This window comes from Bombina bombina, chromosome 6, assembly GCF_027579735.1.
Source record: "Bombina bombina isolate aBomBom1 chromosome 6, aBomBom1.pri, whole genome shotgun sequence".
Classification (NCBI taxonomy): Eukaryota; Metazoa; Chordata; class Amphibia; order Anura; family Bombinatoridae; genus Bombina; species Bombina bombina.
In genome coordinates, this window is record NC_069504.1 from 1,025,747,427 (window position 1) to 1,025,773,934 (window position 26,508).

At 37.8% G+C, this 26,508-nt stretch overlaps 1 protein-coding gene across 1 annotated transcript in view; it reads right to left on the reverse strand.

Annotated features, from left to right (window-relative positions):
* Positions 1-12,981, reverse strand: part of PWP1 (PWP1 homolog, endonuclein) — a 229,293-nt gene extending 216,312 nt beyond the window's left edge. Inside the window, exons 1-4 of the mRNA XM_053718754.1 lie at positions 12,829-12,981; positions 9,718-9,776; positions 7,897-8,087; positions 1,378-1,463 (exon numbers count right to left, since the gene is read on the reverse strand). Coding sequence (XP_053574729.1) covers positions 1,378-1,463; positions 7,897-8,087; positions 9,718-9,776; positions 12,829-12,975 — 483 coding nt within the window. The 5' untranslated portion in view covers positions 12,976-12,981. The remainder of the gene's footprint in view (positions 1-1,377; positions 1,464-7,896; positions 8,088-9,717; positions 9,777-12,828) is intronic.
* Between the last annotated feature and the right edge of the window lie 13,527 nt (positions 12,982-26,508).

Below are 26,508 nucleotides of genomic sequence, written 5' to 3' on the forward strand. Positions count from 1 at the left end.
TTATATTGTAAATATAAAAGAGTATTACCTCAAAAAGTAAGCATGATACCAGTCGCTATTAAATCACTGTATTCAGGCTTACCTTACATAAATTTGGTATCAGCAGCATTTTCTAGCATTCACATCTTCTAGAAAAAATCTTAACTGCACATACCTCATAGCAGGATAACCTGCACGCCATTCCCCTGCTGAAGTTACCTCTCTCTTCAGTCATGTGTGAGAACAGCAATGGATCTTAGTTACAACCTGCTAAGATCATAGAAATCACAGGCAGATTCTTCTATTTTTCTGCCTGGGACAAAATAGTACAACTCCGGTACCATTTAAAAATAACAAATTTTGATTGAAGCAAGATAACAGCTACATTTCACCACTTTCCTCTTACTACCTCCATGCTTGTTGAGAGTTGCAAGAGAATGACTGGATATGGCAGTTAGGGGAGGAGCTATATAGCAGCTCTGCTGTGGGTGATCCTCTTGCAACTTCCTGTTGGGAAGGAGAATATCCCACAAGTAATGGATGATCCTTGGACTGGATACACCTTACAAGAGAAAACATGTATATAGTCCATTGCTATTAATAATTATATGTAATTACTTTCCTTCTTAAAAAAAAAAAAAAAAAAAAAGAGGAAAATAAATTATTTTTTGCATGATGAGGAAAGTAATATTTATGTTACAATCCTTCCATTTTTAATAACCATTTCATACACAGTTTATCTGTCTAGTTTTACTACGGCGCACTTTAGTATGAAGCACTTTACCTATTTCACAAAGGCACAAGTCTCTGACACATGGGCACACTAATACACTTTCCTGTTGATATCAGTGAAGCTCATTTCCATCCCACTAACAAGCCAGAATCTAAGGTTTTACTAATTTTGAGCAGTGGTTCAACCTAGGCAGGGAAATGCACTCTGCCCTGTTAGAAGTGCTTGAAGGTAGAAATGAGAAACACAGCTTTCATTAATATGTAATAATTACAATAGCTACATCAGAAACAAAAACCTGGTACCCCTTGCTAATGCCCCAGGGGTACACGTACCACAGGTTAAAAAACTAGGATGTAGATAACGTATAATGTCCACCTAAAACTGAAGATGAGACTAAGAGGCCAATTCATTAAAGGTCTTGCGGACCTGATCCTACAGTGCGGATTAGGTCCGCAAGACCTCGCTGAAGGCGGAGAGCGATACGCTCTCCGTATTCAGCATTGCACCAGCAGCTCTTGTGAGCTGCTGGTGCAACACCGCCCCCTGCAGACTCGCGGCCAATGGGCCGCCAGCAGGGGGGTGTCAAAATATTGCACATGCTCCGTTTTGTAATTTGATAGTGTTTTGCTTTATTAAAAAAAAAAAGCGAATGTAAGCATACTTACTGTGTTTTTTAGGGTGATGTATGTATCATGTTCATTACTTCCAAACACAGCAAGTCCAGCTAAACTGTCTCCAAGATTCACAATATCTTAATAAAACAAAAACAAAAAAAAAAACACACAAAAAAATTCCTTTTAATTATTTAATGGATATAGAAAGCGAAGATTTCTAAAATGCATATATGGGCACACAATTTATTATTCTTATTCTTTATTTATAAAGCGCCAACAGATTCCGCAGCGCAGTTCATAGGTAACAAAGATAAAAGGACAGTACAATATGAGACACCAGACAAAATTTAACAAACAAATAAAGGGGGAATTGGGAGCCCTGTTCCCGTGGGAACTTACAATCTAAATGGGTAGGAGGGTGAGAAACAGGAGGTGGGGACTGCAAAGGTGGGAATGATGTTAGTGTGAAGTTAGATGAGGGCAACTATTAGGCAAGTGGAATTCATTAGTTACTGATTTGGTTATAGGCTTCCCTAAACAAGAAGGTCTTTAGGGAGCGTTTAACCCCTTAACGACCGAGGACGTGCAGGGTACGTCCTCTAAAGGATGTCAGTTAACGACCAAGGACGTACCCTGCACGCCCTCGGTGTGGAAAGCAGCTGGAAGCGATCCTGCTCACTTCCAGTGCTTTCCGGTTATTGCAGCGATGCCTCGATATCGAGGCATCCTGCAATAACACTGTCTGGCCATCCGATGCAGAGAGAGCCACTCTGTGGCCCTCTCTGCACCGGACATCGATGGCCGGTATCGTTGGTGGGTGGGAGCCGACTTGGGAGGCGGGTGGGCGGCCATCGGTGAGATGAGTAAGGTGGAGGGGGGCGGGATCGGAAGCGGAGCCGACGGGGGCGCGCACAGGCGCGCGCGCGTGCACGGGGGTGGCGGGCGGGCGCGTGCACGGGGCGGGAGCGGGTGGGAACCGCTACACTACAGAAAAAAAGTTAAAAAAAAATGAAATAAACTTTTTTTTTTTTAAAGCATCTAAGGGATCTGGAAGGGGTGGGGAAAGCTACACTACAGAAAAGGGACATTTTTTTTTTTAAAAAAAAGCATTTTTTTCACTAAACTGGGTACTGGCAGACAGCTGCCAGTACCCAAGATGGCGCACATTAAGTCAGAGGGGGAGGGTTAGAGAGCTGTTTGGTGGGGGATCAGGGATTAAGATGGCGGGGACATTTGTGGGGTAGGGGAGGGAAGAGAGATGTTTGGGAGGGATCAGGGGGTCTGATGTTTCAGGTGGGAGGCTGATCTTTACACTAAAGCTAAAATTAACCCTGCAAGCTCCCTACAAGCTACCTAATTAACCCCTTCACTGCTAGCCATAATACACGTGTGATGCGCAGCGCCATTTAGCAGCATTCTAATTACCAAAAAGCAACGCCAAAGTCATATATGTCTGCTATTTCTGAACAAAGGGGATCCCAGAGAAGCATTTACAACCATTTGTGCCATAATTGCACACGCTGTTTGTAAATTATTTCAGTAAAATTGTGAAAAATTTTACGTTTTTTTTAATTTGATCGCATTTGGCGGTGAAATGGTGGCATGAAATATACCAAAATGGGCCTAGATCAATACTTGTGGTTGTCTACTACACTACACTAAAGCTAAAATTACCCCAAAAAGCTCCTTACATGCTCCCTAATTAACCCCTTCACTGCTGGGCATAATACACGTGTGGTAGCGTTAATTTTGAAAAAAAATGGTTTGAAAATAGCAAAGTGCTACTTGTATTTATGGCCCTATAAGTTACAAAAAAAGCAAAGAAGATGTAAACATTGGGTATTTCTAAACTCAGGACAAAATTTAGAAACAATTTAGCATGGGTGTTTTTTGGTGGTTGTAGATATGTAACAGATTTTGGGGTTCAAAGTTAGAAAAAGTGTGTTTTTTTCCATTTTTCCTCATATTTTATAAATTTTTTTATAGTAAATGATAAGATATGATGAAAATAATGGTATGTTTAGAAAGTCCATTTAATGGCGAGAAAAACGGTATATAATATGTGTGGGTACAGTAAATGAGTAAGAGGAAAATTTCAGCTAAACACAAACACCGCAGAAGTGTAAAAATAGCCTTGGTCCCAAACGGACAGAAAATGGAAAAGTGCTCTGGTCACTAAGGGGTTAAAGGAGTAGAGGTTGGGGGAAAGTCTGACAGAACGAGGAAGTGCGTTCCAGAGGGTTGGTGCCACACAAGAGAAGTCCTGTAGTCTAGCATGAGAGGAGGTGATGGTAGAAGAGGCAAGGAGTAGATCGTTGTTGGATCTTAGGGGACGGGCTGGAGTATATTTGTTGATGAGTGAGGACAGGTATGGGGGGGCAGCATTGGTAAGGGCTTTGTAGGTCAAAGTGAGAATTTTGAATTTAATTCTGCTGTGAATGGGGAGCCAGTGAAGGGACTCACAGAGGGGTGCTGCAGATACAGAGCGTCGGAAGAGGTGGATTAGCTTAGCAGAGGCATTTAGGATGGATTGAAGGGGGAGAGAGGAAGGCCAGTTAGTAGGTTGTTACAGTAGTCAAGCCGGGAAATTACTAGGGAATGGATTAGCTGTTAAGTAGTTTCAGCACTCAAAAAAGGACGAATTTTGGAGATATTGCGTAGGTGGTTGCGACAGGATGAAGAGATAGATTGGATGTGGGGTATGAAGAATAGATTGGAGTCGAGTGTAACTCCTAGGCAGCGGACTTGGGGTGATGGGGAGATAGTGGTGTCACCGACAGTGATAGTAAAGTTAGAAACTAGAGTAGAATTAGTTGGGGGGGGGGATTAGAAGAAGCTCAGTCTCGGACATGTTGATTTTTAGGTGGCGAGAGGCCATCCAGGAAGAAATGCCAGATAAGCAGCCACTGATGTGGGAAAGGACAGAAGGAGAGAGTGCAGGGGTGGATAGGTAAATCTGAGTATCATCAGCATAGAGATTATAGTTGAAGCCATAGCTACTAATAAGTTAGCTCATTATTAATATAAAAAATATTTATATTAAAGCTAACAGGAAATGCATATTTTTGCACAAAGGATACTGCAAAATATGTACTGAATTACTTCAGCAGACAAACTCCCACAATTATAATAGCCGGACCATAAATATAAAGGAGCATCCTTTTATGTACGTTTGTTTAATACATTTATGTTACATCTCTTATATTAAAAAGATACATTCAAGGTTGTTGAAAGGGACATACAAGTGCTAAAGGAAAATGCTCTAATGTTACATGTAGAAAAAAGATTAAACACATAAAGTCAGCACCGGGAGCGTCAATATACTACTGGGAGCTAGCTAAACACATTGGGTGAGCCAATGACAATGTGTATAGCAACCAATCATCAACTAGCTCTCAGTAGTGCATTGCAGCTGAGGATATGTACATGTGCTTCCAAAAAAGGATACCAAAAGAACAAAGTAAATTTGATAATAGAGGTGAATTTAAAAGCATCTTAAAATGGACTCCTTGTTCAATGTGCTTATAGGAATATGGCGGCACCTCACTGACGAAGCCCAAAGACGACCAAAATGATCATCTGGGGTTACAATGTTCCTTGTTCAGAGGAGGATTGCCTGGTATTTCTGGGCTAGACTTACCATGTTATGCAAGATCAAAATTACATACTTCATAAAAATTCTCCTCTGTGAAAAGCACAACTGGGCTAAAAGAGGATTCTCCCAGATTTTAAGATGCTATAATTAAAACCTCACATATGTACATTTAATTACATAATTCCTGTCAGTTTTAGAATGTTATATATACAAGTATATAATTAACTGTGTACCTGCAAGAGAGAGCCAGACTTTCTATGTGTTGTGTTAATATTTTCTATGTGTTTTGCCAATATTTTGTTTTGTAATTTTCCATATGTGCTTTGCACCCAGGCTGGTCTGGTGTTAACTATCTGAGTTGCTGGGAGCTGTATAACTGGTGAGTACCTAAGACTGAGTTCTGAACTGTCATGGGGTGTGTACCCAATTCAGTTTGAGTCTGCAGTTTTTTTTCCCTATTTTATATTTAATTGTGAATTTAAAGTATTTTTGAAAACATATACTCATTTGAAATCTTACCTAAACCGTAACATATTATATACACACACATACATACATAGGCTTTGGGATATGGAAAAAACATTGATTTTTGCGTTAAAAAATGCATTTAACTGTTCAAAACAGAGGCTTGTTCCCCTTGAAGTTTTTCTGCAGAATGAATAGGCCAGAGAAGTGAGCACAGCCAATCCACCACCTTTGGTTTTTCTATGCACACCTCAAGATTGAAGAAACAAACCACGAGGCAAGTAAAATGGTGGCAGTAAAGGGCTGTGACACTGATCTGGGCACATCCCCCTGGAGAAGTGAACAGTACTGCTGCTGGGTTTGACTGGAGCAGTCATGTGACCGATATGACATATTAAGAAAGCTGTTTTGAACTATTTTTTGTTTTGTTGTATATAGATATATAGAGAATAACCCAAAAAGTTAGGAGCCATGGGTAAAATTCTAGGAGCCAGTGGTTCCCTGGGTTTGTCGAGCCCTGTAAAGTAATTGTTCAAAACCACTGTAGCTGTATACTTTCTAAAGCAGCGATTCCCAAAACAAGTGGTGGAGGAAATATGCAGGGGGTGCTAATAGGCACAAGAGGTTGAAGTGGGCATTGGGACTATCTTAGGGGCCCTATTAGGCAAGAAGTGGAAGAGGATGATAGTTTGCCCACCAAGCGCAACAATTATTATTTGCTGTACTTTAGCCTAAAGAGAAACAACTTTCTTTCTCTTCATATTTGAAGTTGTAATGCTCTTTGTTTTCAAGGCTTTTCTTTTTATGAGAGTTCAAGTTTATCAACGCTCTCACTGACTGCACTATATTGCATCCCTATATATGGAGAGCTTGCATTCTTTGTTTTACCAGCGCTATACATTAGTGTGTATTATTAACAATAACTGCATAGTTTAGAATTACTTTGTAGAAGCACGAATTACAGTTGTGCTTGACTGAGTGTCTTTACATACAGTAATCTGTCCATGGTATCACGTTAAAACCATCCATCATATTAACATTTTTTTTTTTTAAAGATAAGTCATTACTAAGAGCCAGATTACTAGATTGGAGCACTAAATATTGCTTATATGCAAGCAATATTAGTGCTCCCCTTTGTAATACCAGAGGACGATAATGTGCGCTGGTATTACAAGTTAATCGCAATTTGCTAGGAAGCATTGCACTCACAAGAGCACCCTTCCAAAGGCTGTGACGGCATCAGAACCTTGTGCAGAGAAGGAGGTATGTAGCACAGCATTTTTAAATATATATGAATATATACATATATATTTATGTGTTAATATGTGTATATACACATATTAACACAAATATATATATGTATATAATCATATACATATAAATTTACATTGCGGTCTATGAGAACACACCCCATAGTTCCCATAGACCGCAATGTAAAGGCAATTTTCAGTGCCCTTTTTTTCATCTAACACCCCACTCCCACCAACTTTAAAGCCCCAAAACTGTCTAGTGCAGTTTTTTTTTAAATTATTATTATTAAAATAAACAAAAAAATTAAAGCTACATTTTTTTTCCTAATAAAAAAACTACAATGCCCTCTATTTTTAAGGCATTTGGGGAACTTTTAGAAAATTAACCAGAGATCTAATCTCTAGTTAGTTTTCAGAGTGCTAATTGCTACAGTAAGCTTGCGGTAGCAATAACCAGCCACTTGAAATGACTGGTCAATTGTTGCGACAACCAAACTAAAAAGCTGGTATCACAAGATCAAAAAGCTTCAATTAAAAAATTGTATTACTCCGTTAAATTGCATTGCGCTTAATTCATTAGCAGTGCACTGCTTTTCTGATTATCATCATCACAGAGTAAGGAAGGAAGCACTTACGGCGAGTTTATGGAACCAAGAGGATGATGGCCGGAAAAAGTTTGGAACCAACTGCTCTAGGATAACTAAACTCTATAACAACAATTATTTCTTTATAAAATGCTCAAAGATTTTAAAGAAAAATAGAATACATAAATGTTCATCATTTCAAAGAATGAGACATGACCAGTTTATATGCAAGTCTAAGAATTCTTATTTGTTTTTAAATGGGACATTAAACACTTTGGCATAGTAATATAAAAAAAATGTTACTATATAGATTCATTACTTATTTTGTCCCTTTTTCATGCAATTCCATTCTGAAATTGTGAACTTTTCCGTTGCTGTTATATTCCACACAGCCATTGGCTGCACACTCTAGTGACCTATCTATAACTGTCCCTAATAGGCCACAGCAGAGAATGTAACCTAAGTTACAACATGGCAGCTCCCATTGTTTTATAGACAATAAAACATTACACTTATTTTGTCACTATTTAAACAACTAAGGAAACTTTAAAAAATACATCCACATGTTATTCACAGACTTATCTTTTCTATGAATGCATCAGTCTATCTAGCATTTTTTTAGTGTTTAATGTCCCTTTAAATGAGCTTTATGCATTTAATGGCTTTGAGGGAGTACCTGTTCTTCCTTCTTCATCATAATTATCCAAATCATACTCTGCCAGTTCATCATCCTTCAATTTTGAAATGGTTTCCTCCTGGTCATCTGTTTCTTGAGTAGCCTCATCTGACTCTACAACAGGGTCTTGAGCCCTTTCCAGGCCATCTTCTTCATTTTGTTCAGCTTCATCTTCATCATCATGATCTCCTCTACATGAAGAAAAGAATGTTGTGAGATCAACAATATTAACACCTTAAAGGGACTCTAATCCAAAAAAAAATATTACTTTGGAATCTGTACTATGTACTTCTAAAATAAAACCAGTACATCACTTCACTCCTTAATACATACAAACCACCTACAGCCAATCAACCTCCTCAAATTCACCTTTTCTCTGTCAACACGATTAAATGGCTAGATCACAGCTGTCCAACCGTCCCATCGGCGATATCCAGGCCACTGACCAAATTTCCTTTTTTTATTTTTGTCATTTTTACAAAAACAGAACTTGACATGTTGCAGACATACGTTAATTAACTGAAGTGCTGCATTGGTGCGTGAATATTTTGTATGCTGGGGTATAGTGAGGCTAAATAGTATACAAAGTGAATTTTACATTGCTCTCTTAGCATCCTTTGATGAAAAGCATACCTAGGTAGGCTCAAGAGCAGCAATGCACTTCTGGGAGTTAGCTGGTGATTGTTGGCTACATACATATGCTTCCCGTCTCTGGGTCATCAGATATCTTCAGCTAGTTCCCAATAGTACAGAGTTGCTCAAGAGCTGTCTTTACCTATGTATTTAACCTTCTGCAGGTTTTATTTATATGCAAGTCATAGTGCAATAATATAAATATTTAAAACATAAGAGAATTTTATTTATTCACTTTTATATCCCTTTAAACAGCTTTCACTTCACAATTGTTTAAAGGGACATCAGTGTTAAAATTACATGTTCTAATCCATTAGAGCATGTCATTTTAACACTAGCAATGCTGTAATGCTATGCATTTAACCTCTGAAAAAAGTTAACCACACAGTTAAAAGTCCCGCACTAGACCCGCATAGCACCGCTGGTCCTGAGAAAAAATTTCAACTGATCTAATCAGCATATCTAGTCGCACAAACCAGCTATGAGACTGGCGCTGCTGACTGGATCAGTGTCAGCTTCTGCTCTGGACAAGCAGTGCTCTGTGGGTCACTATTGTTAAAATTACTCTTTAAGTGATAAATATTTGCACAGGTCAAAAGCATAGCTAAATATCAGCAATTATGTAACAATAAGATAATGTAACATATTTCAGTCTTTTCTTTTTGGAGCTTTACATCCCTTTAAACTGACACAAAAAAAAAGTGCAAATTTGTTAGAGCATTTTCTCATTGCACTATTGTTGGCATGTAACTATGCAAATGGATTAAAAACATAGATAAAGTCAGCTCCAAAGCAACAATGCACTACTGGAACCTAGCAGAAAATATCTGGATTGCCAATGACAAGCAGTATATGTGTGAAGCCCCCAATCAGAAGCTAGCACCCAGTAGTGGATTGTTGCTCCTGAACGAACCTAGGAATGTTTTACAACAAAGGATACTATGAGAGCAAAGTATATTTTATAATAGAAGTAAATTAAAAAATATCTGTACCCTTGAATAGTGCTGAAGTTGGCTCCTCAATAAATAAAGCATATTGGTTAATATTATTTATACTAATAACACATTTGTTACAAAAACTAGTCTGTGACATGCAGCACAAATATATATACAGGATAACCATTTATTTATACTGAAGCTTTTACATGTTCTTTATGTCAGACTTAGTTACATGCTGTGTATTGCTTACTCCAGTTGATATTTTGCTTCAGTAATAAGTTTGTTTAATTCATCCTTGTTCAGCTCAACCTATATAAAAAAAAAAATTATAATATTACAAGGCAAAATTATAATATTACAAGAGACATCATTGGTAAATAAAAAGTCAAAACTAATGGTCAAAAATGGAAATATCTTGAATGTTAATGAGTTGTTACATTCATACAGTGAGTGCAGAATTATTAGGCAAATGAGTATTTTGACCACATCATCCTCTTTATGCATGTTGTCTTACTCCAAGCTGTATAGGCTTGAAAGCCTACTACCAATTAAGCATATTAGGTGATGTGCATCTCTGTAATGAGAAGGGGTGTGGTCTAATGACATCAACACCCTATATCAGGTGTGCATAATTATTAGGCAACTTCCTTTCCTTTGGCAAAATGGGTCAAAAGAAGGACTTGACAGGCTCAGAAAAGTCAAAAATAGTGAGATATCTTGCAGAGGGATGCAGCACTCTTAAAATTGCAAAGCTTCTGAAGCGTGATCATCGAACAATCAAGCGTTTCATTCAAACTAGTCAACAGGGTCGCAAGAAGCGCGTGGAAAAACCAAGGCGCAAAATAACTGCCCATGAACTGAGAAAAGTCAAGCGTGCAGCTGCCAAGATGCCACATTTCAGAGCTGCAACATCACTGGAGTGCCCAAAAGCACAAGGTGTGCAATACTCAGAGACATGGCCAAGGTAAGAAAGGCTGAAAGACGACCACCACTGAACAAGACACACAAGCTGAAACGTCAAGACTGGGCCAAGAAATATCTCAAGACTGATTTTTCTAAGGTTTTATGGACTGATGAAATGAGAGTGAGTCTTGATGGGCCAGATGGATGGGCCCGTGGCTGGATTGGTAAAGGGCAGAGAGCTCCAGTCCGACTCAGACGCCAGCAAGGTGGAGGTGGAGCACTGGTTTGGGCTGGTATCATCAAAGATGAGCTTGTGGGGCCTTTTCGGGTTGAGGATGGAGTCAAGCTCAACTCCCAGTCCTACTGCCAGCTTCTGGAAGACACCTTCTTCAAGCAGTGCTACAGGAAGAAGTCTGCATCCTTCAAGAAAAACATGATTTTCATGCAGGACAATGCTCCATCACACGCGCCCAAGTACTCCACAGCGTGGCTGGCAAGAAAGGGTATAAAAGAAGAAAATCTAATGACATGGCCTCCTTGTTCACCTGATCTGAACCCCATTGAGAACCTGTGGTCCATCATCAAATGTGAGATTTACAAGGAGGGAAAACAGTACACCTCTCTGAACAGTGTCTGGGAGGCTGTGGTTGCTGCTGCACGCAATATTGATGGTGAACAGATCAAAACACTGACAGAATCCAAGGATGGCAGGCTTTTGAGTGTCCTTGCAAAGAAAGGTGGCTATATTGGTCACTGATTTGTTTTTGTTTTGTTTTTGAATGTCAGAAATGTATATTTGTGAATGTTGAGATGTTATATTGGTTTCACTGGTAAAAATAAATAATTGAAATGGGTATATATTTGTTTTTTGTTAAGTTGCCTAATAATTATGCACAGTAATAGTCACCTGCACACACAGATATCCCCCTAAAATAGCTAAAACTAAAAACTACTTCCAAAACTATTCAGCTTTGATATTAATGAGTTTTTTGGGTTTATTGAGAACATGGTTGTTGTTCAATAATAAAATTAATCCTCAAAAATACAACTTGCCTAATAATTCTGCACTCCCTGTAGTGAATGCAGGCAAAAAAAATAATAATAATGTCCATATGAAAATGTCTACATTTTTCAAAAAGCTTTTTCCTTTTTCTAAATAAGACAGTAACGTTCACCTCGTTGCTAGCAACAAAGGCTGTTAACACACTGTAATGTACCCCTCCTGTGGCTAGGGCGTTAAAGGGACAGTATACAACAATTTTCATATAACTGAATGTAATAGGATACTACTTTAAAGAAGAATATGCACATGTACTGATATTAAAATCCAGAAGAAAACATTCAACTTTCTTAGAAGCTCCCCGTTTAGCACTGTTGAAGAGAATAGGCTGGGACACCCACTGAAAAATGGGCTGGTGAAACGGTAACAGGCACACACACCCTTCCCTGCATATAAAAAGACCCATTATACAACCAGGAGTCTGTAGACATCAGTATGCATGTAAAACTCTGGGGCTTGGTTAGGAGTCTGAAAATCTGCACAATGTTATTTAAAAATAAGCAAAATCTATACATTGTTACAGAAACACTCCCAGATGGGCTATATAAATTAATTATCTACAAAACATTAATGCAAAAAAAATATATAGTGTACAATCTCTTTCATGATTCAGATAGATCATGCAATTTTAAGCAACTTTCCAATTTACTCCTATTATCAATCTTTATTTGTTCTCTTGCCATCTTTATTTGAAAAAGCAGGAATCTAAGCTAAGGAGCATGCCCATTTTTTGGGTTCAGCACCCTGGATAGTGATTGCTGATTGGTGGGTACATTTAGCCACCAATAAGCAAGCTCAACCCAGATGCTGAACCAAAAATGGGCCGGCTCCTTAGCTTAGATTCCTGCTTTTTCAAATAAAGATGGCAAGAGTACAAAGAAAATGTGATAATAGGAGTAAATTAGAAAGTTGCATGCTCCATCTGAATTATAATTAAAAAAATTGGGTTTAGTATCCTTTTAATGAATTGAAAGCAAAGCATCGACCTATGTATCACTCTCCCTGGCAGCAATGAACACAGGAAAACTTTGATGCACACTGCATGTGTTTTGAATTGTACCCAATAAGTTAAAAAGGGATGAAGACTCTTGAATACCACACATATAAAACAAATTGCATTCTCCATTATAAAATTCATACATAACAAAATATTTTTTACATTGTTCATTCAGAAAAGCTTACTTAAAACACAAAGTCTTAGTTTTCGATTTAAAGTTCAGAACCTACAATAATAGTTGAGATTGATGTGACATTCACATAAAACTGCACATAACTGTATAGCTTTGCAACCCAGACTGATAAAAAGAAATTAGATAACACATGCATGACTCTTACATGTCCTGTGATTCATTTAAATCCCTAGCATATTTATTTGCACGTATATTTCCAACCCCTCACCTTGTCAGGTACTTCCTTGGCGACTCCTCGCTGTACCCAAGCAACACACGTTATTTGACAGCTCATGGTGCTCACTATGTAAGTCAGAGTAGGAATTAAAGTGTGAACGTTTACTTCCGGTTCGTAATGGCGACGCACATAGAACATAACGTGGGTTCCGCAAAACACACTTAGGCGCTTCAACTTCCGGTTGTGAAGGCACGCCTTCCTCATTAATATGCGTATCAGTCTGTTTATTATAGTGTTCATTTTTATATGTTTTTTTTTTTTTTGTTTTTTTTTGCGATATTCTATGGCAAACTTGACTGTACAATGAAAAAGCCAGCAAGCATCTCACATCCTGTACTAGAGCTTTAGTTCGGCATTTAAAGGGGTATGAAACCGTTTTAGATTGTAATCTGATTATGAGGAGTAATTTAGCAAAACATTTTGGTTGATTTGGTGTAAAAGAATTGTGCTATCAAATGATTTGATCAATTCTTTTACACCAAATCAACCAAAATGTTTAGCTAAATTACTCCTCATAATCAGATTACAATCTAAAACGATGTCATGTCCCTTTAAATGCCGAACTAAAGCTCTAGTGCAGTAGTTCTAATTGTAGACGGTAGATAAACAGCCCAGATTTCATGTAGTTTTGCAATAATACAAAACAGTGGTCTGGTCAGCAAACATTTTTTTTAAAGGGACAGGCAGTAAAAATGTTTGGCTTCATAGGATGAGAAATGGAAGAAGGGGATGAATACAGCGCCAAAGGCCTAGGGATGGATATACAAACTGCCACTAAGTAAAAGTACAGATTTATTACAATCAGATAAATGACAATAAATAGTTAAATGAAATAAAATCAAATGGTGGTATATAAAAAATAAGCTAGCTACGTATACAATATAGACCAAATATTTGAAATTCCTTAAGCGGAGAATCTAAAAGCAATAAATTAGTCTCAAACGCAGAGACTATCTGAAATACTGATAATCAAAGAGGTGTAAGAATATCTATGACTGACCATGCCAGCTAAGCACTCAAAGGTAGTGGAGAAGCTGAAAATGGGGCTGCTGGTCAAATGATAAAGTGTGTCAGTTATGGATCCATAATATAGTGTGCAAAGTTAGTGAAATGACAGGGAGGTGCGTGTAGGATGTTGTAAGTGAACACAAATACAGAACAAGCCGTGGTACAAATGCATAAAAAACAAATAATTGGATAAAACACTGCAATGCAAAACACAATAAGAAAAATAAAAAACTAACAAGAAAAATACAGAAATAGTATATTAAGGGGAGACCTTGGTGGGGAGTGGTTAATGTCCCATATGAATGCCGAGTGATTACTAATAACACAGGAGACTCTGACACAACTCCAAAAAGTCAGACACAGCTCCAAAAAAACAAAAACAAAATTTTTTTTTCGGTGTAACAAATCCAAAACTGCACACTACTTTGCACACTATATTATGGATCCATAACTGACACACTTTATCATTTGACCAGCAGCCCCATTTTCAGCTTCTCCACTACCTTTGAGTGCTTAGCTGGCATGGTCAGTCATAGATATTCTTACACCTCTTTGATTATCAGTATTTCAGATAGTCTCTGCGTTTGAGACTAATTTATTGCTTTTAGATTCTCCGCTTAAGGAATTTCAAATATTTGGTCTATATTGTATACGTAGCTAGCTTATTTTTTATATACCACCATTTGATTTTATTTCATTTAACTATTTATTGTCATTTATTGTCTTTTATCTGATTGTAATAAATCTGTACTTTTACTTAGTAAAGATAAGCAAGGTCTCCAGCACTTTGTCAAACCAACTTTATTCAGACACAAATAGCGACGTTTCGGTGTCACAGCACCTTATTCAGCTTCAAGCATGAATAAGGTGCTGTGACACCGAAACGTCGCTATTTGTGTCTGAATAAAGTTGGTTTGACAAAGTGCTGGAGACCTTGCTTATCTTTTCTATGTGTCTGGGGCTTGGCAGCGCCCTTGGTCTACCGTGCACACTCCACACTCCCAGGTGCTGTTCCCCTCTCGGACTTTTGTTACTTTTACTTAGTGGCAGTTTGTATATCCATCCCTAGGCCTTTGGCGCTATATCCATCCCCTTCTTCCATTACTTATACTCTTGTGGGGGGAGGTTAGACCCCCCTCTTATGGTTTACAGCTTAGGGAGTTCTTAGCGCTAGATTACCACACCCTTTATCCATTTTCTTCATAGGATGAGAGGCAAAATCAAAAACATTATGTAGGTACTTTAACAAGAGGAAAACAAATCAGTTAATTTTTATTGACAAAATTCAAAGAACCAAATTACAAGTGGAGCTCTATAGATCACTTTTGTGAAAGCGATATTTGCGCTCCAACAAGTAATACCAGCGCACGCTAATGTATTACAAGTTGACAACAATGCAAACGCGCTGGGAAGCATTGCGCTCACGAGAGCGCACTTCCATAGGCTTCAAGGGGAGCCTCGTTCTCATGCTGTCAGAAATGACACAAAAACTAAGCACAGAAAAGGGGGTAAGTAGACCAGCGATGGCAGCAAATTTAAATATATATGTATATGATTATCTACATATATATGTGTTAATATGTGTATATTACACATATTAACACATAAATATATATGTATATAAACATATATATATATATATATATTTACTGGGAACACACAGTTCCCATAGACTGCAATGTAAAGGCACTTTTCAGTGCTGTTTTTATCTTACACCCCACTCTCGCCAACTTTACCCACAAAATACTAGAAAAATAGCACTATATTAAAAATATATAGTGATAGTGTGCGCCAGAGTGACAATAATTAAACCTGCAATACGGATGTAAATATACAGAATATAAATGTTCATACACGTGCATACAATAGAACAAATCATTGTGCAAAAAATAATAAATCTGAGAACAAAAGTCCAGAAAACAGTTTTATCTAAAGACCCCAAAAAGTTTAAATAAAACCTTGACCGGTATCCGGACGAAAAAACAGTCTCTGGTTTGGTGATAAGTTGGAAGTATAGGCTGCTTGTCTTGGGACTGAGTGATCGATCAGTGCATCTATAAGAAGGACAAAGAAAGACAGCGCCTCATGGTGCAGACAAACTTCAGAATGCAAAGTTATACTAAAAGCAGATGGAGATATACTCACAAAAGAACTGGCACTCTTATGCAAAGAAGTGCGAATGTGCGGGCTGACATTCAACAGCAGTCAGTACGCTGAGTAACGGATCCTCCAAACTGTTCAGAGAAGCAGCCGTGGACTCTCCTCTGTAGTGTACAGGAGATCTTCAATATCGGCAACGATTACCCCTCTATTTCTGGAGCAAGCGACACAGTCCGCAATAAGAAGACGGCTTGTATGTTTGAAAGCTCCCCCAAAGAAGCAGAGAGAGACAATTAGATATGAGCCGTAACAAAGTGTATATTTTTAAAACAAAATATGTTTAATTGTAACGAGCTTAAAACGTGTTTCTCGGCCGCAAGCTCCTGGCTTTGGATACATTGTATACATACGTTAAAAACAACTGAGTATTTAACTGAATAAAATTAGTAACATTCTTTCTAAAAAACAGTGCAACAATTAAATAGGTGTTTAGGAGACCACATGTGTATTGGTTTGATGAATCAAAATAATAATATTCTATTTTGAAACGTTTACGTGTGGAATATTCAGTGTGTTGGTGTTTAATCTGAGTGCATTTGATCAAATAAAAACTTTTTATATAATGGTATTTGTTCGGGAAATAAAATATAAATGACGGGGGGAGTGTTGATGATATTAGAAATCTAAACTGTGTCGGTATGTGTCTGATTTATTTCATAAAATAAAATAAGGTTTCATTCGGAACCAAAATCGAAATAGTCAGAGCTCTAAACTTTTGTCAGGAACAAGGAGGAGTAGATCTTGCATACATAAAGAACTAAACTTATACCACAGAAAAAAATACACAAAGGATGCACAAAAGTATATATGTGTAAATATATGTACAAAAGTAGAAGGGAATATAAATGCATACGGACTTTGATTTTGGGTAGCGAAATAAAAAGCGATCTCTCGTTAGGATATTTATATATACATAAAAGAGTGTATGCGAGGCAGAGATGATTTATGGATCGCATAAGTGTTTTAGGATTAAAAATTAATTCATTAGGCAAGTCTTCATCGAGAATAATTCTGAAAACACTGCGAGCACAGAAAAAAAACATACACAGTAGATGCACATAAATATATATGTGTAAATGTGTATGCAAAAATAGAAGGGAATATAAATGCATACAGACTATGATTTTGGGTAGCGAAATTAAAGGTGATCTCTCGCTAGGATATTTGTATATACATAAAAGAGTATATGCGAGACATGGATCGCATAAATGTCTTAGGATAAAAAATTAATTCATTAGGTGAATCTTCTTCTTCGAAAAAAAAAAACTCTGAAAACACTAGCGAGTAAGGGATGTCTAATAAAAAGTGACTAGATGTAAGATATTACAGTACGTTCCCAAGCAGGAATCTAGTCTCTTACTAATAGAAATATGTATGGAAAACAAATGAGTGACATATGACATGGAATTATGAGACTACGTGTGGGATTTTCAAAACGATTCACAAGTCTAAGTGTTTTTGTTCTATAAAAGAGCAAATTGCTAGAACTATAATATATAAATATTTATTAATGTTATTCAGTATACCTCGTTAAAGTCATTTGAGATGAGTGTTTTAATTTATGTAAAAGAGGAATGATTTGTATGTGAAAAAGCAAAATAGGGTGTGGGAGTTTCCCTTTGGCCAATGTGAAACTCCCACACCCTATTTTGCCCTATTGGCCAAAGGGAAACTCCCACACCCTATTTTGCTTTTTCACATACAAATCATTCCTCTTTTACATAAATTAAAACACTCATCTCAAATGACTTTAACGAGGTATATTGAATAACATTAATAAATATTTATATATTATAGTTCTAGCAATTTGCTCTTTTATAGAACAAAAACACTTAATTTTTTATCCTAAGACATTTATGCGATCCATGTCTTGCATATACTCTTTTATGTATATACAAATATCCTAACGAGAGATCACCTTTAATTTTGCTACCCAAAGTCATAGTCCGTATGCATTTATATTCCCTTCTATTTTTGCATACACATTTACACATATATATTTATGTGCATCTACTGTGTATGTTTTCAGAATTATTCTCGATGAAGACTTACCTAATGAATTAATTTTTTATCCTAAGACACTTATGCGATCCATAAATCATCTCTGCCTCGCATACACTCTTTTATGTATATATAAATACAGGGCCGGACTGGGAAATCAAAGCAGCCCTGGAAAATTTTGAAGACCAGCCCAGAACCGCCCCCCCCCCCCCCCCGCCCACTGATCTCCCCCACCAGCGGTCAGTTCCAGTTTTGGGGCTTCATGGGCCAGTAGCCGAAGATTTTGGTTGGTCTATTTTTGCAGAAACTCTGACAGACACACTAACACCCTAAACACACATACACACTAAAACAAACACTGACACACTAACACACACTAATATTCAGACTAACTATATATTAATAAACACACACTAACACACCCAGAGACACTAACAAGCACAATCATTGAGGGACACACACAGACACTCTGACACACACAGACACACTAACACACACAGACATACTAAACAAACTGCCACACACACACACATACAGTATATACTGTGTGTATATATATATATATATATATATACACACACACACACACGCAAATACACACACATCACACATGTATACACACATACAAATATACACACACACCACACATGTATACACACATACAAATATACATACATATTTTATACACCCAGTGTAAGGACACAGTATAATTTCATACAACACCCAATTTAGGGACACAGTATATATTTTATAACAACTAACTAATGCAGGGACACAGTATATTATTTATAACACACAATTCAGGGACACAGTATATTTTTTATAACTAATGCAGGGACACAGTATATTTTAGTGGTTGTTTTGTTTAAAATAGGAACAGCCACTAAACTCACATTATAGTTTGTTTTAATCCAAATAAGTGTGACAATCTAACTTAATTACTCTGAATTAATATATATGAAATTAGTGGGGGGTGTTTTATGAAATGGCTGAGTAGAGTAAACTCATACAGCAACTTAGTAGTACACTAACTCTATATAGAATGCCAAAACATAATCATTACTTTTTACTTAGGTAATACTATTGATTATTTTTAAACAGGGAATACAATTAATTACATACTTATTTATATGCAGCAGCAATAGTGCACCGCACAGTGAGCTGGTGGAGTACTGGTGGGGTTCAAATCTGACTTAATGTAACCCACAGTTTACCCACTTACTTCTTGAATCTTTGCTACTGTCCTGCCGTGACCATCGTCGTCTGTGATCTGTCCCTCCCACACGTGACCCCACATGGCTTCCATCCAATGCAACTGGCTAACTGACGCTCCCAGGCTGAGCAGGCTCCCTCCTCTATGTCATGTGTGGGAGTCAGTGATGTAACGACGTTCAAGCCAGGCCTGCCCTGTCCACCCCCGCAATTTCATCCAGTGAGTGACAGTCAGACTTGAGCTGTGACTAAGTGACTCAGACACAGACTCAGCCTGATTGGCTTGCGGAGGTAGCCTACTAGGTTGCGTTATGGCCGGAGCTGGAGGGGGATGTATTGGTAAAAGTAACTCAGACACAGTGTGACACACACAATCTAGTAGCGCAGCGCCAGCACTAAGCGTGCCGCTCTTAGCCTATAAACAGTCAGACAGACACACAGTCAAGTAGCCCTCAGTCTTAGCCCATACTTACACATTTGCAATGATGATATGATAATGTAACGATCACATAAAAAAAAATTGGTTGCTAATTAATTGCTGGCACTGCTCTGCTCTACTGCAGCAGCTGAGCCCAGGCCAGCCCAGCTGAGCTGCCGGCCGGCGGCCCACTGGGATTTTTCCCGGTATCCCGGCTTCCCAATCCGGCCCTGTATAAATATCCTAACCAGAGATCGCTTTTTATTTTGCTACCCAAAATCAAAGTCCGTATGCATTTATATTCCCTTCTACTTTTGTACATATATTTACACATATATACTTTTGTGCATCCATTGTGTATTTTTTTCTGTGGTATAAGTTTAGTTCTTTATGTATGCAAGATCTACTCCTCCTTGTTCCTGACAAAAGTTTAGAGCTCTGACTATTTCGATTTCGGTTCCGAATGAAACCTTATTTTATTTTATTTTAATGAAATAAATCAGACACATACCGACACAGTTTAGATTTCTAATATCATCAACACTCCCCCCGTCATTTATATTTTATCTCCCGAACAAATACCATTATATAAAAAGTTTTTATTTGATCAAATGCGCTGACCAGCCTTGAAAACACTTAGATTAAACACCAACACACTGAATATTCTACACGTAAACGTTTCAAAATAGAATATTATTATTTTGATTAATCAAACCAATACACATGTGGTCTCCCAAAACACCTATGTAATTGTTGCACTGTTTTTTAGAAAGAATGTTACTAATTTTATTCAGTTAAATACTCAGTTGTTTTTAACGTATGTGTACAATGTATCCAAAGCTGTGATTGGTTTATGTTTGACCAATTGAATCACTTGGCACCCTTTTTAAATTTGTTTAGTTTTTACCTGTGTAACTAACTTGATGAAACGGCCAGGAGCTTGCAGCCGAGAAACGCGTTTTAAGCTCGTTACAATTAAACATATTTTGTTTTAAAAATATACACTTTGTTACGGCTCATATCTAATTGTCTCCCTCTGCTTCTTTGGGGGAGCTTTCAAACATACAAGCCATCTTCTTATTGCGGACTGTGCCGCTTGCTCCAGACATAGAGGGGTAATCGTTGCCGATATCGAAGATCTCCTGTACACTACGGAGGAGAGTCCATGGCTGCTTCTCTGAACAGTTTGTAGGATCCGTTACTCAGCATACTGAATGCTGTTGAATATCAGCCCGCACATTCGCACTTCTTTACATAAGAGTTCCAGTTCTTTTGTGAGTATATCTCCATCTGCTTTTAGTATAACTTTGCATTCTGAAGTTTGTCTTCACCATCAGGCGCTGTCTTTCTTTGTCCCACCCCCAAAATACTGCCTAGTGCAGTTATTTTAATAAAAAATAAAAATGCAACAATTTATATTTTTTAATAAAATACACACCACTTTCATTTGGGGTACGTTTATAACATTAATTAGAGAGCTGATCTCTGGTTAATAAACGATAGCAATAACCAGCCACTTGTAATGGCTGGTTATTTATCGCACGCCCACAAACAGGCACATTTGCCCGTTTACGGACGCATGATAAATTAGCGCTCCACTTGTAATCTAGCCCAAAATGTTTTGTGTATTCTGACTGTTTCCTTTGAGTAGGGAACATTTTGTCAACATATATTGTAGTGTGCTGAGTAGCAATGCAAAGCAATGAGAGCACCACTTATGGTCTCAGTTGCAACTGCTCAACTCTGCCATTGTATCATGAAAGCAGCTGCAAACAGTACATAAACAAAATAAAGTGTCTGTATTTAAAAAAAAATACTTAATGGACACTGAGATTTTAATTTCATATAATTGTCATGTGTCACAAAATATTATTCTTCTTTTGATTTTTTTTCCAAGCATTTAAAAATGTAAAAAACATTCTTAGCTCTTGTGCTGTAAAAAAACAACAGTCAGCGCGGCTTGACTTTGCACACAAGCAATAGTTTGTCCATCCCTGATACACAGCAGTGCAGCCACAGCAAAAATATAAAGCGCCCACTCTTTATCATACACGCTAACTTGAAGTGCATAATACAGCTTTCAAAAATCCAACAGCTACACTGACATGTAAGTATGCACCACTTCAGAATAGAGAGAAAGAATACCTGTTATGAGACTGGGGTGCTCATCATGAAGATGTGGAGCTTAACCATCCAGCACCGGTAAGAAGTTAAAATAAGAGAATGGCTTTGAAGACAACTGCTGGCACAAGAGGAAAAATATAATGTATGCTTACCTAATACATTCATTTCTTTCATGGTGGTGAGAGTCTACAATCACATTACTACTAGGAATTATACTTCTGACCACTAGGAGGAGGCAAAGATCCCAAAACTCCAAGAGCTCTTAAAACCCCTCTTATAATACTGGAAACTAGTCTGACGTATAGCCAAGCCAGAAAAATAAAAAAGGTAGAAAAATAAAAAAGAGCAATACAAAAAGGAGCAAGGAAAAAAGAGGTGCATACTTGTACTGTCGCCAGAAAAAAAAAAGCAATCAAGATATAAAAAATAATGGATAGGGTCTCGTGGACCACCATGAAATAAATGAATTTATCAGGTAAGCATAAATTATATTTTCTTTCATGAAGGTAGTAAGAGTCCACAAACCATTACTCATAGGAACTAATACCCAAGCTGTGGAGTTGACAAGTAATCTGGGCAGGACGAGACGTATACTATTCTAATTAGATTGGAGGATAAGTTGTTGGGTTTTTTTTTCTTTCATGCAGAAAAATATATATACAATAATATTTAATGCTCAGAAACAGCTGCCTAAAAGGACTTTCCTACCAAAAGCAAAAACATAAAAATGGTAGATTATAGAAAAAGTGTGTAAGGAAAACCAAGTAGTTGCTTTACAAATTTGATCAACAGATGTCTCATTCTTAAAGGCCCAAGAAGTAGCAACTGATCTGATAGGATGGGCAATAATCCCTTTAAGAGGAGAGTGACCCGCTTCCAAGTAAGCTTTATCAATCAAAAGCTTCATCCAAGAGGCTAACGAAACGGCAGTCGCCTTCTGACACTTTCTGGAACCAGAAAAATGAACAAACAAGCTAGAACATTATCTAAAATCCTTAGTAGATTGCAAATAGAACTTCAAAGCTCTGACAAAATCCAAATTATAGAGAAGCCTCTTCTTAGAATTCTTTGGATTAGAAAAAAAAGGGGGATAAACAATCTCACGATTGATATTACAAAAAGAAACCACCTTAGGCAAAAACATTTTTTAACTTAGTTCTCAAAATTGCCTTATCTAGATTAAAAACAAGATAAGGATGCTCACAACAAAGAGCAGACACTTCAGAAACTCTTGTAGCAGAATAAATAACCAAAAGAGACAAGACATTCCAGGACAAAAGCTGAATATTAAAATTATGCATAGGTTCAAAAGGAGGAACCCTCAAATAAGACATCTTCCTTTCTTAGAATTTGAACAAATTGGAGTAAAATCCCTGTTATTACTCTTCAACTGCAATTTGAGAAATGAAAAAGAGCTCCTTAGGGACCCTGAAGCAAAAGCTTATTCTCTAATTTTGGGGCATAATTCACAGATCTGAAACTAAGCTCTCCTAGACCTCCCCAAAATGCTGCAGTCTGCCCCTACAGATAAAATCCTGCTTGAGGACCAAACCTTCATGCAGACGTGGAGGAAGAAATTGCCTTTTTTGGGCTGTTTAGATGTGTTCCAAGATGCTCTTGGCTATCAGTAGGACTTCAAACTTTCACAGGAAAGACTGTTGGAGATCTGAGATCTTTAGATATTGGTGAGAGACAAACAAGCCCCATTTCCTCTTATCTTGAGGAAAAAAAAAAAAACTTATTCTTTCCTGATCAATTAATGTCTTTAATGAAAATGAGTGTTCACAGTGGGATTACACTCCAGTCCACTAGGAGGAGGCAAAAAAACTACATATTAGAGATTTAATCCCTCCTACTCTCTGAATTTCTCAGTCGTATATATGGCCAAAAACAAACCAGGGCAAATTAAGTGCAAAACATGTTCCACCGGCAACTATATAAAGAAAAGGGACTCTTAAAATCATAAAAGGAATTTTACTGATCAGACACTGTGGCCCGCAGTACTTTCCTGTCAAAAGTCGCCTAAGAAGTGGCATACACAAAATAATTAGTGAAAGCGTGAAGAGAAGACAAAGAAACCAGCTTGCAAATTTTTCTATGAAAGCTTAATGACAAAAAGAAGAAGAATTAACTACTGCTCTAGTGGAATAAACTATGCCTTGCAAATTAAATCTTTATGCCGAGCGGCTAAGGTTACCATGGATGAACAAAGAAGAAGAAAGTCTGCATTTTTGTATGGCTTCCACATAAATCTTTCGTGCCCTTATAACATCAAGGTTGTGAAACCATTCTTTAAAATTTTTCAGAGGATGACAAAGACAAAGAGGGAACCACAGTCTCATGGATGGGAAGAAAAGAATAACCTGTTTTAAAGAACTGCCTCATCCTAATGGAAACTCAGGAAAGGAGGTTTACTGGATAAAGCTGATATTTGAGAAAATCTTCTGGCTGAAGAAATGGCCAAGTGAAAAAGAACCTTCCAGGATAAAAGATGAAGAGAGAAGATCTTTCCTTAGAGAAAGACACTAAGGCGGGCATGAGGACATTTGAATCAGGTCTGCATACCAAGTAATTTGAGGCCACACCGAACCAATCAAAATTACTGACACTTGTTTATGTTTTATTCAAACTATCACCCTGGAAATTAATACAAATGGAGGAAAGAGATAAATAAGATTGAAAGACCAGGGAACCACTAGAGTATCTGTCAGCTCTGCCTGATGGTCTTGAGACCTGGAACAATAGAAAGAAAGTTTGTGGTTCAGGCAAGAAGCTCTATTTGACTACACTGTCTCACTATCTGGTCAAATAACTCTAGGTTTAGAAACCATTCTCCCAGGTAAAGACATTGGCAACTGTGAAAGCGTGCCCCCAATGGTTCACTCCAGGAATATGTTAATGAATATGTTCAGACAATGGTGATGTTCTGCCAAGGTTAGAATGTAGGATACTTCCTTCAATGATAAGTAACTGAGTTCCTCCCTGGTGATTTATATATGCTACAGCAATAATGTTATCTAAGGTTGGGCCTACTCTAAAGAACCCTGAAGATTGTGCAGAGTTCCAAGATGTTTATTGGTAACTTCACTAAGAACAGAAAAAATTCTGAGAGTATCCTTATGACTGATTCAGTTCAAACACGTTCATGGTTTGAAAATTGTTCAATATAACAATGTTGCCTCTTGTAAAAAAAGAGTTCAGGATTAACACAACCAAAAAAGTCCAACCATAAAAAATGTATTGTACATCAACAGCAACCTCCCATGAATAAACACTTTTTTCCTCCTTCCTCCTTCAGTACAATATAATGAGCAGAAAGCAGTTCATTTCACAGTTGAGGCTCATATAACATTAGAAACCCACTCACCCACGTCCAACAATCCTTATTCGGTGAGCATCCACTGAAACGGATCGGAGCCCTTATGACTCTTCCTGCTCACCTGACTCTCTTGGTTACGGGGACCGGAGACGCTTTCTACCGCAGCCTGTAAAACAAACACACGCATCCGTATGTGACTAGGCTCTGCGGCGCTGTAATCTTCCAGTGCACTTCCTTGTGCGTATCTCCTCCAATACCAAAGACAGGAATGATCACGTGGGTGTGGTTTGAGCCAATCTGATGCGGTGCTTGTTAGTCTGGTCATAGCTGTACCGGGTCTGTAAACGGAGGTTTGCCGGGAATAAAGAATGTGGTAACCATAGATGTAAGGCATGTAATTATGTGACTGAGGGCAGGGATTTTTACTCTTGCCATTCACGTGAATCATTCCTCACAAAAGGCTGTGTGAAATGTTCAACAAATTATGTCATATACCTTATTGAGTGCACAGATCATTCAAAGCAGTATGTTGGCATGACCAGTCGGGATGTCAGAACTCGCATACGCGAGCATCTAAGCTATATTAAATATGAAAAACCATGCTCAGCATTATCAACATTTTCTTGAAGTCCACCAAAAAGATGTGAAATCCTTTAAATGGCGAGCAATAGAGGCAGTGACACTAGCCATGAGGGGTGGTGACAGAGATCAACTTCTAGCTAGGCAAGAGGTATATTGGATTATGAAATTCCAAACCCAAATTCCTTTTGGATTTAATTCGGAATACAACATAATAAATCACTGGAAATAAATTGAGAAAAATTGAGATAGATTTACATGCATTTCATATATAGTTAATAAGTTAGACATACAGTATTTGATTTGTTTAATTGATTTTTCTATTTTATAGTAAATTCATTTAATAGGTGGAATATATATTGATTGAAATAAATTTAAAATATGACTGTTCAAAATATGACTAAAATATGACTGGATAAAATATAACTGGAAGGGTCACTGTTGTTATTGTCATGAATGGAGCCGCTCACTGCCGTGTCGCCGCGGCTCACGGATCTCCTCTGCATCGTTACGTTGCCTAGCAACGTGACGCGGTATCCGGCTCCCCTCCTGACGTCAGAGTCTCCCTGCCTTCAAATCTCGGCGGGAGATTTGAATCAGCGCCCGTTTGTTTTTTCTTCATACATTCTGACCGGACCAGTGTTAGTCTGTCCTGATGTCTCCTTCCTTGCCTGGATCTCCTTGCCTGTAAGCCACTCGGTATGTTTGCTAAACCTGCTTATGGGGATAGTTGCTTTAACTGCTGCAAAGAATACTTCATTATTTACTAAACCTGCTTTAAGTGACTTTTTGCTTTATTCAAACCTGCTAAAGGAGTCACTGTTTATTTGCTAACCTGCTTAAAGGGACA